The 17,978-nt window shown below is 44.3% G+C and overlaps 1 protein-coding gene across 2 annotated transcripts in view; it reads left to right on the top strand.

Moving 5' to 3' along the window:
- The first annotated feature begins 1,292 nt into the window (after positions 1 to 1,292).
- The window catches only part of LOC142257760 (serine/threonine-protein phosphatase 2A 56 kDa regulatory subunit epsilon isoform-like), an 18,941-nt gene continuing 2,255 nt past the window's right edge, over positions 1,293 to 17,978 (top strand). Inside the window, exons 1-2 of one of the 2 annotated variants that reach the window (XM_075329937.1) lie at positions 1,293 to 1,420; positions 3,336 to 3,422. In XM_075329937.1, coding sequence (XP_075186052.1) covers positions 1,335 to 1,420; positions 3,336 to 3,422 — 173 coding nt within the window. In that variant the 5' untranslated portion in view covers positions 1,293 to 1,334. Of the gene's footprint in view, positions 1,421 to 3,335; positions 3,438 to 17,978 lie in introns of both variants that reach the window. The other variant, XM_075329936.1, reaches the window with a different exon arrangement.

The raw sequence follows: 17,978 nt of genomic DNA, 5'->3' as shown, positions 1-17,978 counted from the left end.
AAGCACTGCAGGGTATCTCTATCACAGGGTGTTGTGGGAATTATAGTATAAGAATAATAAAGAACAGCAGAATATAATGAAACTATAAAATTTGGTTTGGCATCACCTATTCGATTCAGAGCTGTAGAATGGCGATATCTTGATTTGTGCAGCACACTGTAAAGCCCCCCCCCCCAAAAAAAATGGATAAATTGCTATATGGCTACATTCTTTCCCCAGGGAGAGTTAACCTTTGAGGACCAAGGGATATAGTTGATCCCATAGTCTTAAACTGAAAGCAATTCGATTGAATACTTATGGTCTTCGAATTGTTAAAGGAGTTGTCCATTGAAAAAGAAACAATCACCTATCCACATGAGTAGGTCTGACCGAGATCCAAACCGATTAGATGTTTATCACTCATCGGAATTGAGTGCCCGAAAAAGCTGAATGCAATGGCGTCTGCACATTATTGTGGTTCCCATCTATCCTTTGGAGAGGTGATTTGCCTTCCCTGGAGACCCCCCCTTTTTTGTAAAAGATTGTTAAAGAAAATATATAAGTTACATGAGGTCTGGAGGAGTTGATCTATGAGCATGCAGGTCTTTTATATCTTCTATCTGTTGCTGCATTCCCAAGAAGTTGGCGGAATAAGTCATATGCATGCAAATGCACAAGTGCTCAGGGTGTGACAAATCACTTCCCAATCCCCCACCTCCCTTTATCTTGATTGACAGCTCACGGTCTGTGTGTCATCAGACTGAGCTGTCAATCAAGCAAAAGAGGCTGTTGCTGAGTGGGGAAACAAGTGCGGGAAGTGCTCTGTCGTGTCCAAAGCACGTAGTGCCTCATTAGCAGTTTTTTTTAATTCATAAGCCAATTACTGAAGAATGCAGCAACAGATAGAAGAAATAAAGGTGTCAATGAATTTATATTTCAAAGACCAGTTTGGAAGATGGGGTGGAGGGTAATCTTACTGACAGTTTCCCTGTAATAACTTATACATATCCCCAATTGGTGCCACTGAGAAATACTCATTTACAAAAATAAAAAAATCAAGCCCTCCTATAGCAATTGTCGGTGAGAAATTTAAAGCTGCTTGGTGCGCCCTGTTTAGCATCGCATCAGTGTTGTAAATCCACATCAGCTGGCGCCAATGGATGAAGCCTCAGCATTGTCATCATCAGCAGTGTAACCGAAGCACAAATACTAGTACAAAGTGTTATCATCTGCAGATATACCCCGTATCATCCATCCCACACACGACGCTCTCTTCCCGGTCGCTCCTACATCTGTCCTCTCCTTTCTTGCAGGTGGCGGAGCGAGCTTTATACTATTGGAACAATGAATATATCATGAGTTTAATAGAGGAAAACTCCAATGTCATCCTTCCCATAATGTTTGCAAGTCTGTACAGGATTTCTAAAGAACACTGGAATCCGTAAGTGGAAATAAACATATTGGTTTTTTTTTCCTTTCATTGGTAGCTTTAGAATTACGCATTGGAGGAAGAGCATTGTGTCGCCATATCATCACCTGCGAGTGTGAATTTACTATATATGACTGGGTAGTGGTGGGGGGGCCATAAGTCACAATGAACTGTGCTGTCCTGATTATAATGCACTTTCTTGGGCCCTTCATTGGGGCACAGGGTGTACACTGCTGCTGTCGGTGGGGGAGGCTAACACCAAGGCTATGTTCACACTTTGGTTTTTTTTTTTTGCCTAATTTTTTTTATGTAATTTTTTATGCAAGTAACATCAGAATCTATATGATTACCGAAATATCATGCACACTTTTTTTTTTTTTTTTCTTAACTGGAGAACTGCTTTTTTGAAAACTGCAGCATGTTAAATCCAACGTTTTTGCAGTGTTTTTTTTCACCCCATAGAAAGCAATGAGTAAGTGCAAAAACACAGCAAGCAGTTTTTGCAACTTAAGGTAATTACATTAAACCATTCCCGAACAATTTGTGATAGTATCCAATGCCCTTCTAACTGAATGCCCTACCAATATGTGAAAGTAACCATTGCCCTACTAACTGAATGCCTACCATTGTGTGACAGTAACCATTGCCCTACTAACTGAATGCCCTACCATTGTGTGAAAGTAAATCATACTCTACTAACTTAATGCCCTATTATTGTATGAAAGTAAACAATATCCTACCAATATGTTAAAGTAAACCATGCTCTAATAACTGAATGTCCTACCATTGTGTGAAAGTAAATCATACCCTACTATCTTAATGCCCTACTATTGTGTGAAAGTAAACCATGTCCTACAAATATATGAAAGTAAACCATGCTCTAATAACTGAATGCCCTACTGTTGTGTGATAGTAAACAATGCCCTACTAACTAAATGGCCTACCAATATGTGAAAGTAAACCATGCACTACTAACTTAATGCCCTACTATTGTGTGAACGTAATCAATCCCCTACTAGCTGAATGCTGTACCAATATGTGAAAGTAACCAATGCCCTACTGAGTGCCCTACCATTGTGTGAAAGTAAATCATACCCTACAAACTTAATGCCCTACCAATATGTGAAAGTAAACTATGCCCTACTAACTTAATGCCTCTCTGTTGCATGAAAGTAAACAATACCCTAACTGAATGCCTTACAAATGTGAAACTAACCAATGCTCTACTAACTTAATGCCCTACCATTGTGTAAAATAAACAATGCCCTACAATTCTGTGAAACTAAACCATGTCCTAATAACTGAATTTCCTACTGTTGTGTGAAAGTAAACAATGCCCTACTAACTGAATGCCCTACCAATATGTGAACTCACGGCCACACCTCTTACATGATACCAGCTTTTTTTGTTGAGAATAGTTATTTTTTTTTTCATACATCAAAAACTCCCCCAAACAATTTGAGCTAGTTGCTCGTTTATTACAAAATAAAAAAAAAAGTTTTATGGTTCCACAAAGGTCTTGTATTGGTGGCCTATCACCTTGTGTTGGGCATGCTTGCAAGGAAAGGAAACCTGTCTTTGGGATCCTGAAAAAACACCGTTAGAGAAGCAGAAATGTCATGAAATCCTGTGTTTTTGGCTGCAGCTGTTTTACTGCCAAGAGATGAGGTTTGGCTGCAGAAAAAAAAAGCAACATGTGAACACAGCCTATGGCTTACAACCTTGCCAGCTGCTCCTCAGCAGCCTGCACCCGCCTACTGGCAGCTGGGCTGTTCCGTTTTAGCTTGTATCCCGTCCTTGTGGCCCCAGCCTTACTGTCAGAATCGCCAGGAAGCTTATGACTATCAGTACTAGTCCATAGTGTGGTCGGTTTGCTGTGTCTTGTATCTGTCTCCTCACAGTCTACAACTCCTTCTTCTCCCCCCAGGGCGATCGTCGCTCTCGTCTACAACGTGTTGAAAGCCTTTATGGAGATGAACAGCACCTTGTTCGATGAACTGACCGCCACTTACAAGTCAGATCGCCAGCGGTAACTTTTTATAGCTTCTTCTTGTCTGTAGCACTGAAAGCTTCTGGTGGTTTTCCGTGCTGCATTGACTTGACGTGTTATTTATTCTGTGTTGGGCTTTGTTCACATTAATGCCATGGTTTTCTGGTCTTAACCCCTTAACGACTGCCACTGTACAATTCCGGTGGACGTGCGTTACCCCTGGATGTGTTACATAGCTGACAGTAACTGATGTGATCAGAGCTGCAATCCGTTGCATCGGTTTGACCCTTTATATGTCACCGTCAAGTGTGACAGTGGCATGTACTGAGAAGCTGTCAGTCTATTTGTGCTGCCTAAAGCACTGCACGAATTATAGCCAAGATGCACGATTGCAGCCAGGTATATGCCAGAGCATTTCACATACAACCAGTATTAAGAGCCAGTCGCGGGCTATAGGAAAGGACTAGTCCGGTGCGGCACCCGGCTGGCTTCTCAGTGCTCTCCTCAGATGATTGACAGGTCACACTATTGACACACCTGTCAATCAACTTGCGTGGAACTAGGAGAAGCTGACCAGGGGCGGCTCTGGATTAGTCTAGTCTCTCTCCTATGTCCCTTCCCAGATATTTAAACTATATCTTCTCTGAAACAGCGGGGGTTTTACTGAAAAATATACCTGGCTTCAGTTTTGCACCCAGACTCTGAGTCATGCCCCCTGTGGTTTGGGCTGCACAAATCCATTCACAGGTTCCCTTTAACAGGACGATCCCACTATTGCAGGGTGATTGCCATAGAACTGGGAGCCATCTAAAGGCCCCAATGTCTGCCACGTGTGATCAGACCACAAAAAGCTCATGCTATAATAATATGCTACTATAGTAATGCACAGGAAAAACAAAAAGCCAGCACTAAATGTGCACTTCAGCACTAAAAATTCCAAACTGTACTTATTATAAAAATTTTGAGATTTTTGTCAAAAAATTGCAATTTCTTGAGCCACCCCGCCACGTCACGGCAAATATAGTAATGCACAGGTAATAAAGCCATTGACTGTTCGAGTCCCCTAAGACTATTAAAAAGGGAAAAAAAAATACTAAAAATATATATAGAGAGAGTCAGAGATATATAGATATATATAGATATATATAGATATATATAGATATATATAGATATATATAGATATATATAGATATATATAGATATATATATTTCTACTATATTAGGTATTCATCACTCCCACCTTTTTCCCATATACAAAAAAATTCAACACATTACAGCTCACGTTTTTTAGTTATCGCAGCTATCACTCAAAAAAATGTTATAAAAAGTGGTGAAAACGAAACATCATATAAAAAGTACAGGACTCCACCGGGTCTTAGAAATTAGGGACAAAAAACCCTCCAAATGATTATTTCTCATTCTCATTGGGGGACACAGAACCATGGGATAGTCTGCTGCCACCTGGAGGCTGACACTAGTATTACATAGAATGAATAATTCCTCTGCAGCTCTCTAGACCTCGCCTGCCGCTCTCCGGCCCTCTGTTTTCTCTAGTTTCAGTCGGAGGCAACTGATGTCTGGGTCTGAGACCTTTTTTGGAGGCAGGTTAGGCGTCAACAGTTTCTCTTTGTTTTCTTTTTCAGGTGGATGATTTATGGGTTAACTGGGTGTAACAGTGCCCTCTGTTTCACCCACATAGCGGCGGAGAGTAAAGACTGTAAGGGGCACTTTGCACGTTGCGACATCGCTAGCCGATTGTAGCAATACCGAGCACGATAGTCCCCGCCCCCATCGCACATGCGATATCTTGTGATAGCTGCCATAGCGAACATTATCGCTACGGCAGCTTCACATGCACTTACCTGCCCTGCGACGTCGCTCTGGCCGGCGACCCGCCTCCTTCCTAAGGGGGCGGGTCGTGCGGCATCACAGTGACGGCAGGCGGCCAATAGAAGCGGAGATAAGCGGGACGTAAACATCCCGCCCACCTACTTCCTTGTTCATTGCAGGCAGGACGGAGGTAAGGAGATGTTCCTTGCTCCTGCGGCTTCACACACAGCGATGTATGCTGCCGCAGGAACGAGGAACAACATCATACCTGTCGCTGCAGCAAAATTATGGAAATGACCGACACTACACAGATCACCGATTTTCAACGCTTTTGCGATCGTTTATCGGTGCTTCTAGGCTTTACACATTGCGATGTCATTACCGGCGCCGGATGTGCGTCACTTTCGATTTGACCCCGACGAGATTGCAGTAGCAATGTCGCAACGTGCAAAGTATTCCTAAGTGTCCAGTCTTTATCCTCTTGTCGGTAGTCAGGTACAAGGGTGGTGGTCTTTTAGCCAGGGCCCCTTTTAGCCTTTCTATCAGTCCCTGTGTCTTCTGTCTCTCATAAAGCCAGAGTTCAGAGCAGACCGCGCACTCTTGTCTATCCTAATATGCTTGCATCTCATGCAGCGTCGGGTTTCCCTTGAACCAAGCCTTCGCGTATTGCACTGCTGGTACCTCGTGGCCTGAGTATGTGGCAGTGCCTTTCCCCTCACCTTGTCTGCAGTTGTGGACTTATTGTCTAGGGCAGGGGTCTCAAACTTGGCCGAGTATAAGGGCCACACATAGGAAAAAAAAAAATTTTGTGGGCCACATTCTTTGTTGGACCCAGTGACATTTTTAGTGATCGCATATGTTTTTCTATACACCTTTTCAATCACGTTTTTTAAACATGTTTTTGTTTATTAGAATAAATTTGCACTTTTTTATTTCAATTGATATATTAAAAATACTTTTTATTGGAAAAAAAATCATTTATTTTGATTTTTTTTTTTTTTTTTTTAACATTATCCCCTTCTTGTAAGTAATATCGTTTTACAATTACCACCATATAGTAATTTTGGCCAACATTTTGTAGTTATATTTCCATTCTGGTTCTCATCTTTTAGTAATGTCCCTATCCTGTAGTAATGTGCCCATATTGTCCTCTGTAGTAATGTGTCCATATTGTCCCCTGTGATATGCCCATATTGTGCCCTTGTGGTAATGTGCCCATATTGTGCCTTTATGGTAATGTGCCTGTATTGTCCCCGTGTGGTAATGTGCCCTTATTGTCCCCTTGTGGTAATGTGCCCATATTGTGCCCTTGTGGTAATGTGCCCGTATTGTGCCTTTATGGTAATGTGGCCGTATTGTCCCCGTGTGGTAATGTGCCCTTATTGTCCCCTTGTGGTAATGTGCCCGTATTGTGCCCGTATTGTGCCCTTGTGGTAATGTGCCCGTATTGTGCCTTTATGGTAATGTGCCCGTATTGTCCCCGTGTGGTAATGTGCCCGTATTGTCCCCGTGTGGTAATGTGCCCGTATTGTCCCCTTGGGGTAATGTGCCCGTATTGTCCCCTTGGGGTAATGTGCCCGTATTGTCCCCTTGGGGTAATGTGCCCCTATTGTCCCCTTGGGGTAATGTGCCCCTATTGTCCCCTTGGGGTAATGTGCCCCTATTGTCCCCTTGGGGTAATGTGCCCCTATTGTCCCCTTGGGGTAATGTGCCCCTATTGTCCCCTTGGGGTAATGTGCCCGTATTGTCCCCTTGGGGTAATGTGCCCGTATTGTGCCTTTATGGTAATGTGCCTGTATTGTCCCCTTGGGGTAATGTGCCCGTATTGTCCCCGTGTGGTAATGTGCCTGTATTGTCCCCTTGGGGTAATGTGCCCCTATTGTCCCCTTGGGGTAATGTGCCCCTATTGTCCCCTTGGGGTAATGTGCCCGTATTGTCCCCTTGGGGTAATGTGCCCGTATTGTCCCCTTGGGGTAATGTGCCCGTATTGTCCCCTTGGGGTAATGTGCCCGTATTGTGCCTTTATGGTAATGTGCCCGTATTGTCCCCGTGTGGTAATGTGCCCGTATTGTCCCCTTGGGGTAATGTGCCCGTATTGTCCCCTTGGGGTAATGTGCCCGTATTGTCCCCTTGGGGTAATGTGCCCGTATTGTCCCCTTGGGGTAATGTGCCCGTATTGTCCCCTTGGGGTAATGTGCCCGTATTGTCCCCTTGGGGTAATGTGCCCGTATTGTGCCTTTATGGTAATGTGCCCGTATTGTCCCCGTGTGGTAATGTGCCCGTATTGTCCCCTTGGGGTAATGTGCCCGTATTGTCCCCTTGGGGTAATGTGCCCGTATTGTCCCCTTGGGGTAATGTGCCCGTATTGTCCCCTTGGGGTAATGTGCCCGTATTGTCCCCTTGGGGTAATGTGCCCGTATTGTCCCCTTGGGGTAATGTGCCCGTATTGTCCCCTTGGGGTAATGTGCCCGTATTGTCCCCTTGGGGTAAAGTGCCCGTATTGTCCCCTTGGGCTAACGTGCCCGTATTGTCCCCTTGGGCTAACGTGCCCGTATTGTCCCCTTGGGCTAACGTGCCCGTATTGTCCCCTTGGGCTAACGTGCCCGTATTGTCCCCTTGGGCTAACGTGCCCGTATTGTCCCCTTGGGGTAGCGTGCCCGTATTGTCCCCTTGGGGTAGCGTGCCCGTATTGTCCCCTTGGGGTAGCGTGCCCGTATTGTCCCCTTGGGGTAGCGTGCCCGTATTGTCCCCTTGGGGTAGCGTGCCCGTATTGTCCCCTTGGGGTAGCGTGCCCGTATTGTCCCCTTGGGGTAGCGTGCCCGTATTGTGTGTCGTGTGTGTGTCCCCCCCCCCCCCCCCCCCCTCCCTGTAGTAATGTCCTGTTATGATGTTCACATAAAAATAAATAAATTCTCACCTTTCCTCTGTTCCCTCGGTGTCCTCCTTACCTGCGTCTTGCAGCCAGCAGGCACCTAGACCCCATGAGGGCCGTGATGATTGCTGTCTGGTACACGGGGTCGCCACCATCAGCGTTTTGCTCTTGGGGAGCAATTTATGGTACTGCTCTCCTTACAACTTTACTAGTGGCAGTCGTACTGGCCAATCAGAATACACTCGCTTTTGCTGCTGCCTATGATTGGCTGGCAGCAGCTGCCATTAGTAAAGCTGTGTAGAGACGTGTTTCTCTGCGCGGTGCTGCAAATTATACTCGCCGGAAGGAAAGTGCTGATGGCGGCTCTGTTGTGTACCAGGCCGCTATCGTCACGGGGTCTAGGTGTCTGCGGGCCGCAACAAGCAGCGTCAAGGGCCGCATGTTTGAGACCTCTGGTCTAGGGCTTCTATCACCCTTAGTACTGTTACCTCTGCCCAGTGTCGCACCCACCAGCTGGACTGCATCTGTATGGCAGATGGCAGTTTGTCCAAAAAGCCTTGGATTGGGTCTGCTTGACCACCCTGGTTCCCTCTTGGTAAACGCAGCTTTTTCAGAGGTTCAGTCCGGGGCGATTCACACTTCTGGAATCCTGCTCGGTGTCATCACTCATGCTCTACAGTCCTGAGGACGCTGTAGCCTTGTCTCAGCGGGGGCCAAGTTTGCCGGTGGTTCATTGTCCTGGTTTGTGACTGTGAAGGTAAGGCTCCTATCCAGAGCCGAGAAAACAGCTTGTTAGTCATTCTGTGGAGTCTAATAAAGGTGAAGACTTATGGCCATATTTTGTATCTTAATGGGCCACGCATCGTCACTGCAACTATTGTCTATCGTGGCACCTTATTCTCCAGGATCCGGTAGACCCCTATAGGATCGGCAGCCCTTTGTTCCTCCCCCTTTTTTGTGCGGAGCAGAGAGATCGCTCCAGTTCGTCTAGTTTAGTATTTTTTCTCTCATTCTCCAGGATGATGGGTTCTGGTGTTCGGCGCCCTCCTTTCCCCTTAGTTGACTTCTCCACCTTTTCACGTTAATACGTTGATTGCTCTCCTTCCTTTAGGTACTTTGAAGCTCTTCTCCTTCTCGAATAGTCTGACTTAGTCTGAACTATGTAGCTCTGCCTGTCTCACAGCCTCGTATGGAAGTCTTGTGGGTCATCCTGGTATTCTCTGCAGGGGGTCCGATCATCTGTAGGGTGACCATAGCTCGCTGATTAATTTAACCATTAGTGAGGTTTATAGGGCAGGTGGCAGTGTTCCCCCATTTACGGGTCTCTGCTTGGGCGTTAAGAGCCTCCTAGGCCGTTCTTCACTAGGTCTCAGTTCTGTAACTATGTAGAGGAACTACTAGATTATGGGTGCATACCTTTATAAGTTTCACTAGGTCCGCACCTTCACTCTGCAGACACCAATCTTGGCAGAAAAATCCTCTAGACAGTTGCCCAGCCGCCATCTTGGGCAGAAGTGGGAAACGTTTGCGGTAACAGTATATTTGGTTTTCATTCCCACCCTAGGGATCACTTTGACATCCCATGGTTCTGTGTCCCCCAATTAGATGTACAATAAATATAGATTTTTGGTACTCACCGTAAATTCTGTCTCTCGCAGTCTTCATTGAGGTACACAGCTCCCACCCTTGGTTGCCGATTGGGTGTGCCTTTTGTTTTCTTTTCTCTCTGGGTGTAGTAGGATTTTTTTTTTTTCATGCCATAAAGGGAAGGTGTCATCCAAAAAAAAAAAAAAAATTCAATAACTGAAAAAAATGTAAAGATTTAATGTTTTGTTTAAATATGTTTTTAATTGCGCAAAATATAGAAAAATTTAAAAGTTTGATATTTTCCACTGTTAAACACTAGTGGGAGCAGCTGCTGAAATCCTGCAGAAATCCTACTGTAGAATTAGCCTGGATTACAGCTGCAGTAAAGTGGGCAGAATCTGCTCTCCTGTGTGTGATGTCACACCTCCCCATCCCAATCTGGGGGTTTCCTAGGGATAACAGAGAATGAAATTTAGGAGGATCACAGAAACCTCAAACCCTCGTACGGCGATGTTGAGGCAAAAGTGATGGCTGGTGGAAGAAGGGAAAGAAAAAGACAAAAACACAATCACCCAGTCCTTAAGGGGTTAATGGAGCCATGGCAGGTATGAGCGATCCATGTTCATATTTCGCCCCCCCCCCTTTTACAATCATTGTCGGGGCGCACAAACGTTCACTTTTAATCTGCTCTTTCCACTAACGCTTTTTTTCTGTTCCAAACCTAAAGCTTTTCTGATTATTGTAGAGGTAATTGGCTTATATATTGGAGGACTGCATTATCTGTAAATGACCAGGAGCCCAGGCAGAAACTGCTGCTAATAGAGCCCACTCCGAAACCTACAGTAATCTCTCCCCCGCATTTACACAAGGTGCAGCCGGGAACTGCTAGACTGTTGGTTTTGGTCACTGGTGTGGACGGGCTCGGCCAGCACACTGTGTATGGGGACGCCCGCCGGCTGATTGCTGGGGACAGTGTCAGTTGGGCATGTCTGATTTTGGACTCCTGATCAATGTGTTCTCGGGGGTAAGCTGCTGACAGCAGCCGTCTGTGTGTAATCAGCATTTGGCCAATAGCCATCCAATGTGTACTGGGGCTTAAGAGTTAATTCAGGACTTCTGGTCCTTTCCTAGACAGCATAAAAAACCTGCATACAAATCTAATGGTCAACACACCCTAATAGTAGTGTCAGGGGGAATTACAGGTAATGCAGTCAGTGATATATTGGCCCTTGGAACTAAAACAGAAATGCATTTTTAAGAGTTGTTCATTAAAAAAATCCCAAGCATATGAGATACCTTTACTGATCAATTGGGGTCCGACAACTGAGACCCGCCCCAGTCCTAAAAATGGGGCTCAAAAATGTACCAGAGCAGATTTGAAGTATGCTTATATCCCTGCTGCAGTTGGCTAAGTACAACACTTCCGTTGAGCATTTCAGAGCCCTGTTTTTGCGATCTGTGGTTGTACAGGCAGTCGGACCCCCACCGATCCCCGTATCCTTTGTACAGGTAATAACTTCTCAGATGTAACGAATGACCTTTTACATGTGTACAGGTAACTTTTCAGATGTCTGCAATGGTCCTTTACATATGTACAGGTAATACAGATGTCTGCAATGGCCCTTTACATGTGTACAGGTAATACAGATGTCTGGAATGGCCCTTTACATGTGTACAGGTAATACAGATGTCTGCAATGGCCCTTTACATGTGTACAGGTAATACAGATGTCTGGAATGGCCCTTTACATGTGTACAGGTAATACAGATGTCTGCAATGGCCCTTTACATGTGTACAGGTAATACAGATGTCTGCAATGGCCCTTTACGTGTGTACAGGTAATACAGATGTCTGCAATGGCCCTTAACATGTGTACAGGTAATACAGATGTCTGCAATGGCCCTTTACATGTGCACAGGTAATACAGATGTCTGCAATGGCCCTTAACATGTGTACAGGTAATACAGATGTCTGCAATGGCCCTTTACATGTGTGTACAGGTAATACAGATGTCTGCAATGGCCCTTTACATGTGCACAGGTAATACAGATGTCTGCAATGGCCCTTTACATGTGTACAGGTAATACAGATGTCTGCAATGGCCCTTTACGTGTGTACAGGTAATACAGATGTCTGCAATGGCCCTTTACGTGTGTACAGGTAATACAGATGTCTGGAATGGCCCTTTACATGTGTACAGGTAATACAGATGTCTGCAATAGCCCTTTACGTGTGTACAGGTAATACAGATGTCTGGAATGGCCCTTTACATGTGTACAGGTAATACAGATGTCTGCAATGGCCCTTTACATGTGTACAGGTAATACAGATGTCTGCAATGGCCCTTTACATGTGCACAGGTAATACAGATGTCTGCAATGGCCCTTTACATGTGTACAGGTAATACAGATGTCTGCAATGGCCCTTTACATGTGTACAGGTAATACAGATGTCTGCAATGGCCCTTTACATGTGTACAGGTAATACAGATGTCTGCAATGGCCCTTTACATGTGTGTACAGGTAATACAGATGTCTGCAATGGCCCTTTACATGTGTACAGGTAATACAGATGTCTGCAATGGCCCTTTACATGTGTACAGGTAATACAGATGTCTGCAATGGCCCTTTACATGTGTACAGGTAATACAGATGTCTGCAATGGCCCTTTACATGTGTACAGGTAATACAGATGTCTGCAATGGCCCTTTACGTGTGTACAGGTAATACAGATGTCTGCAATGGCCCTTTACGTGTGTACAGGTAATACAGATGTCTGCAATGGCCCTTTACGTGTGTACAGGTAATACAGATGTCTGCAATGGCCCTTTACATGTGTACAGGTAATACAGATGTCTGCAATGGCCCTTTACGTGTGTACAGGTAATACAGATGTCTGCAATGGCCCTTTACATGTGTACAGGTAATACAGATGTCTGCAATGGCCCTTCATGTGTACAGGTAATACAGATGTCTGGAATGGCCCTTTACATGTGTACAGGTAATACAGATGTCTGCAATGGTCCTTTACATGTGCACAGGTAATACAGATGTCTGCAATGGCCCTTTACATGTGCACAGGTAATACAGATGTCTGGAATGGCCCTTTACATGTGTACAGGTAATACAGATGTCTGGAATGGCCCTTTACATGTGTACAGGTAATACAGATGTCTGGAATGGCCCTTTACATGTGTACAGGTAATACAGATGTCTGCAATGGCCCTTTACATGTGTACAGGTAATACAGATGTCTGGAATGGCCCTTTACATGTGTACAGGTAATACAGATGTCTGGAATGGCCCTTTACATGTGTACAGGTAATACAGATGTCTGCAATGGCCCTTTACGTGTGTACAGGTAATACAGATGTCTGCAATGGCCCTTTACGTGTGTACAGGTAATACAGATGTCTGGAATGGCCCTTTACATGTGTACAGGTAATACAGATGTCTGCAATGGTCCTTTACATGTGCACAGGTAATACAGATGGCTGCAATGGTCCTTTACATGTGTACAGGTAATACAGATGTCTGCAATGGCCCTTTACATGTGTACAGGTAATACAGATGTCTGCAATGGCCCTTTACGTGTGTACAGGTAATACAGATGTCTGCAATGGCCCTTCATGTGTACAGGTAATACAGATGTCTGCAATGGTCCTTTACATGTGTACAGGTAATACAGATGTCTGCAATGGCCCTTCATGTGTACAGGTAATACAGATGTCTGCAATGGCCCTTCATGTGTACAGGTAATACAGATGTCTGCAATGGTCCTTTACATGTGCACAGGTAATACAGATGTCTGCAATGGCCCTTTACATGTGTACAGGTAATACAGATGTCTGCAATGGTCCTTTACATGTGTACAGGTAATACAGATGTCTGCAATGGCCCTTTACATGTGTACAGGTAATACAGATGTCTGGAATGGTCCTTTACATGTGCACAGGTAATACAGATGTCTGGAATGGTCCTTTACATGTGTACAGGTAATACAGATGTCTGCAATGGCCCTTTACATGTGTACAGGTAATACAGATGTCTGCAATGGCCCTTTACATGTGTACAGGTAATACAGATGTCTGCAATGGCCCTTTACATGTGTGTACAGGTAATACAGATGTCTGCAATGGCCCTTTACATGTGTACAGGTAATACAGATGTCTGCAATGGCCCTTCATGTGTACAGGTAATACAGATGTCTGCAATGGCCCTTTACATGTGTACAGGTAATACAGATGTCTGCAATGGCCCTTTACATGTGTACAGGTAATACAGATGTCTGCAATGGCCCTTTACGTGTGTACAGGTAATACAGATGTCTGCAATGGCCCTTTACGTGTGTACAGGTAATACAGATGTCTGGAATGGCCCTTTACATGTGTACAGGTAATACAGATGTCTGCAATGGCCCTTTACGTGTGTACAGGTAATACAGATGTCTGCAATGGCCCTTTACGTGTGTACAGGTAATACAGATGTCTGGAATGGCCCTTTACATGTGTACAGGTAATACAGATGTCTGCAATGGTCCTTTACATGTGCACAGGTAATACAGATGGCTGCAATGGTCCTTTACATGTGTACAGGTAATACAGATGTCTGCAATGGCCCTTTACATGTGTACAGGTAATACAGATGTCTGCAATGGCCCTTTACGTGTGTACAGGTAATACAGATGTCTGCAATGGCCCTTCATGTGTACAGGTAATACAGATGTCTGCAATGGTCCTTTACATGTGTACAGGTAATACAGATGTCTGGAATGGCCCTTTACGTGTGTACAGGTAATACAGATGTCTGCAATGGCCCTTTACGTGTGTACAGGTAATACAGATGTCTGGAATGGCCCTTTACATGTGTACAGGTAATACAGATGTCTGCAATGGCCCTTTACATGTGTACAGGTAATACAGATGTCTGGAATGGCCCTTTACATGTGTACAGGTAATACAGATGTCTGCAATGGCCCTTTACATGTGTACAGGTAATACAGATGTCTGCAATGGCCCTTTACATGTGTACAGGTAATACAGATGTCTGCAATGGCCCTTTACATGTGTACAGGTAATACAGATGTCTGCAATGGCCCTTTACATGTGTACAGGTAATACAGATGTCTGGAATGGCCCTTTACATGTGTACAGGTAATACAGATGTCTGCAATGGCCCTTTACATGTGTACAGGTAATACAGATGTCTGGAATGGCCCTTTACATGTGTACAGGTAATACAGATGTCTGCAATGGCCCTTTACATGTGTACAGGTAATACAGATGTCTGCAATGGTCCTTTACATGTGTACAGGTAATACAGATGTCTGCAATGGTCCTTTACATGTGTACAGGTAATACAGATGTCTGCAATGGTCCTTTACATGTGTACAGGTAATACAGATGTCTGCAATGGCCCTTTACATGTGTACAGGTAATACAGATGTCTGCAATGGCCCTTTACGTGTGTACAGGTAATACAGATGTCTGCAATGGCCCTTCATGTGTACAGGTAATACAGATGTCTGCAATGGCCCTTTACGTGTGTACAGGTAATACAGATGTCTGCAATGGCCCTTCATGTGTACAGGTAATACAGATGTCTGCAATGGCCCTTCATGTGTACAGGTAATACAGATGTCTGCAATGGCCCTTCATGTGTACAGGTAATACAGATGTCTGCAATGGTCCTTTACATGTGCACAGGTAATACAGATGTCTGCAATGGCCCTTTACATGTGTACAGGTAATACAGATGTCTGCAATGGTCCTTTACATGTGTACAGGTAATACAGATGTCTGCAATGGCCCTTTACATGTGTACAGGTAATACAGATGTCTGGAATGGTCCTTTACATGTGTACAGGTAATACAGATGTCTGGAATGGTCCTTTACATGTGCACAGGTAATACAGATGTCTGGAATGGTCCTTTACATGTGTACAGGTAATACAGATGTCTGCAATGGCCCTTTACATGTGTACAGGTAATACAGATGTCTGCAATGGCCCTTTACATGTGTGTACAGGTAATACAGATGTCTGCAATGGCCCTTTACATGTGTACAGGTAATACAGATGTCTGCAATGGCTCTTCATGTGTACAGGTAATACAGATGTCTGCAATGGCCCTTTACATGTGTACAGGTAATACAGATGTCTGCAATGGCCCTTTACATGTGTACAGGTAATACAGATGTCTGGAATGGTCCTTTACATGTGTACAGGTAATACAGATGTCTGCAATGGCCCTTTACATGTGTACAGGTAATACAGATGTCTGCAATCGCCCTTTACATGTGTACAGGTAATACAGATGTCTGCAATGGCCCTTCATGTGTACAGGTAATACAGATGTCTGCAATGGTCCTTCATGTGTACAGGTAATACAGATGTCTGGAATGGTCCTTTACATGTGCACAGGTAATACAGATATCTGGAATGGTCCTTTTACATGTGCACAGGTAATACAGATGTCTGGAATGGTCCTTTACATGTGTACAGGTAATACAGATGTCTGGAATGGCCCTTTACATGTGTACAGGTAATACAGATGTCTGCAATGGCCCTTTACATGTGTGTACAGGTAATACAGATGTCTGCAATGGCCCTTTACATGTGCACAGGTAATACAGATGTCTGCAATGGTCCTTTACATGTGTACAGGTAATACAGATGTCTGCAATGGCCCTTTACATGTGTACAGGTAATACAGATGTCTGCAATGGCCCTTTACATGTGTACAGGTAATACAGATGTCTGCAATGGCCCTTCATGTGTACAGGTAATACAGATGTCTGCAATGGTCCTTCATGTGTACAGGTAATACAGATGTCTGCAATGGTCCTTCATGTGTACAGGTAATACAGATGTCTGCAATGGCCCTTTACATGTGTACAGGTAATACAGATGTCTGCAATGGCCCTTTACATGTGTACAGGTAATACAGATGTCTGGAATGGTCCTTTACATGTGCACAGGTAATACAGATGTCTGCAATGGCCCTTTACATGTGTACAGGTAATACAGATGTCTGCAATGGCCCTTTACGTGTGTACAGGTAATACAGATGTCTGCAATGGCCCTTTACATGTGTACAGGTAATACAGATGTCTGCAATGGCCCTTTACATGTGTACAGGTAATACAGATGTCTGCAATGGCCCTTTACATGTGTACAGGTAATACAGATGTCTGCAATGGTCCTTTACATGTGCACAGGTAATACAGATGTCTGCAATGGCCCTTTACATGTGTACAGGTAATACAGATGTCTGCAATGGCCCTTTACATGTGTACAGGTAATACAGATGTCTGCAATGGCCCTTTACATGTGTACAGGTAATACAGATGTCTGCAATGGCCCTTTACATGTGTACAGGTAATACAGATGTCTGCAATGGCCCTTTACATGTGTACAGGTAATACAGATGTCTGCAATGGCCCTTCATGTGTACAGGTAATACAGATGTCTGCAATGGTCCTTTACGTGTGCACAGGTAATACAGATGTCTGCAATGGCCCTTTACATGTGTACAGGTAATACAGATGTCTGCAATGGCCCTTTACATGTGTACAGGTAATACAGATGTCTGCAATGGCCCTTTACATGTGTACAGGTAATACAGATGTCTGCAATGGCCCTTTACATGTGTACAGGTAATACAGATGTCTGCAATGGCCCTTTACATGTGTACAGGTAATACAGATGTCTGCAATGGCCCTTTACATGTGTACAGGTAATACAGATGTCTGCAATGGCCCTTTACATGTGTACAGGTAATACAGATGTCTGCAATGGCCCTTTACATGTGTACAGGTAATACAGATGTCTGCAATGGCCCTTTACATGTGTACAGGTAATACAGATGTCTGCAATGGCCCTTTACATGTGTACAGGTAATACAGATGTCTGCAATGGCCCTTTACATGTGTACAGGTAATACAGATGTCTGCAATGGCCCTTTACATGTGTACAGGTAATACAGATGTCTGCAATGGCCCTTTACATGTGTACAGGTAATACAGATGTCTGCAATGGCCCTTTACATGTGTACAGGTAATACAGATGTCTGCAATGGCCCTTTACATGTGTACAGGTAATACAGATGTCTGCAATGGCCCTTTACATGTGTACAGGTAATACAGATGTCTGCAATGGCCCTTTACGTGTGTACAGGTAATACAGATGTCTGCAATGGCCCTTTACATGTGTACAGGTAATACAGATGTCTGCAATGGCCCTTTACGTGTGTACAGGTAATACAGATGTCTGCAATGGCCCTTCATGTGTAC

Source organism: Anomaloglossus baeobatrachus, chromosome 12, assembly GCF_048569485.1.
Source record: "Anomaloglossus baeobatrachus isolate aAnoBae1 chromosome 12, aAnoBae1.hap1, whole genome shotgun sequence".
NCBI classification, from domain to species: domain Eukaryota; kingdom Metazoa; phylum Chordata; class Amphibia; order Anura; family Aromobatidae; genus Anomaloglossus; species Anomaloglossus baeobatrachus.
This window is presented reverse-complemented; position numbering and strand designations above follow the sequence as displayed.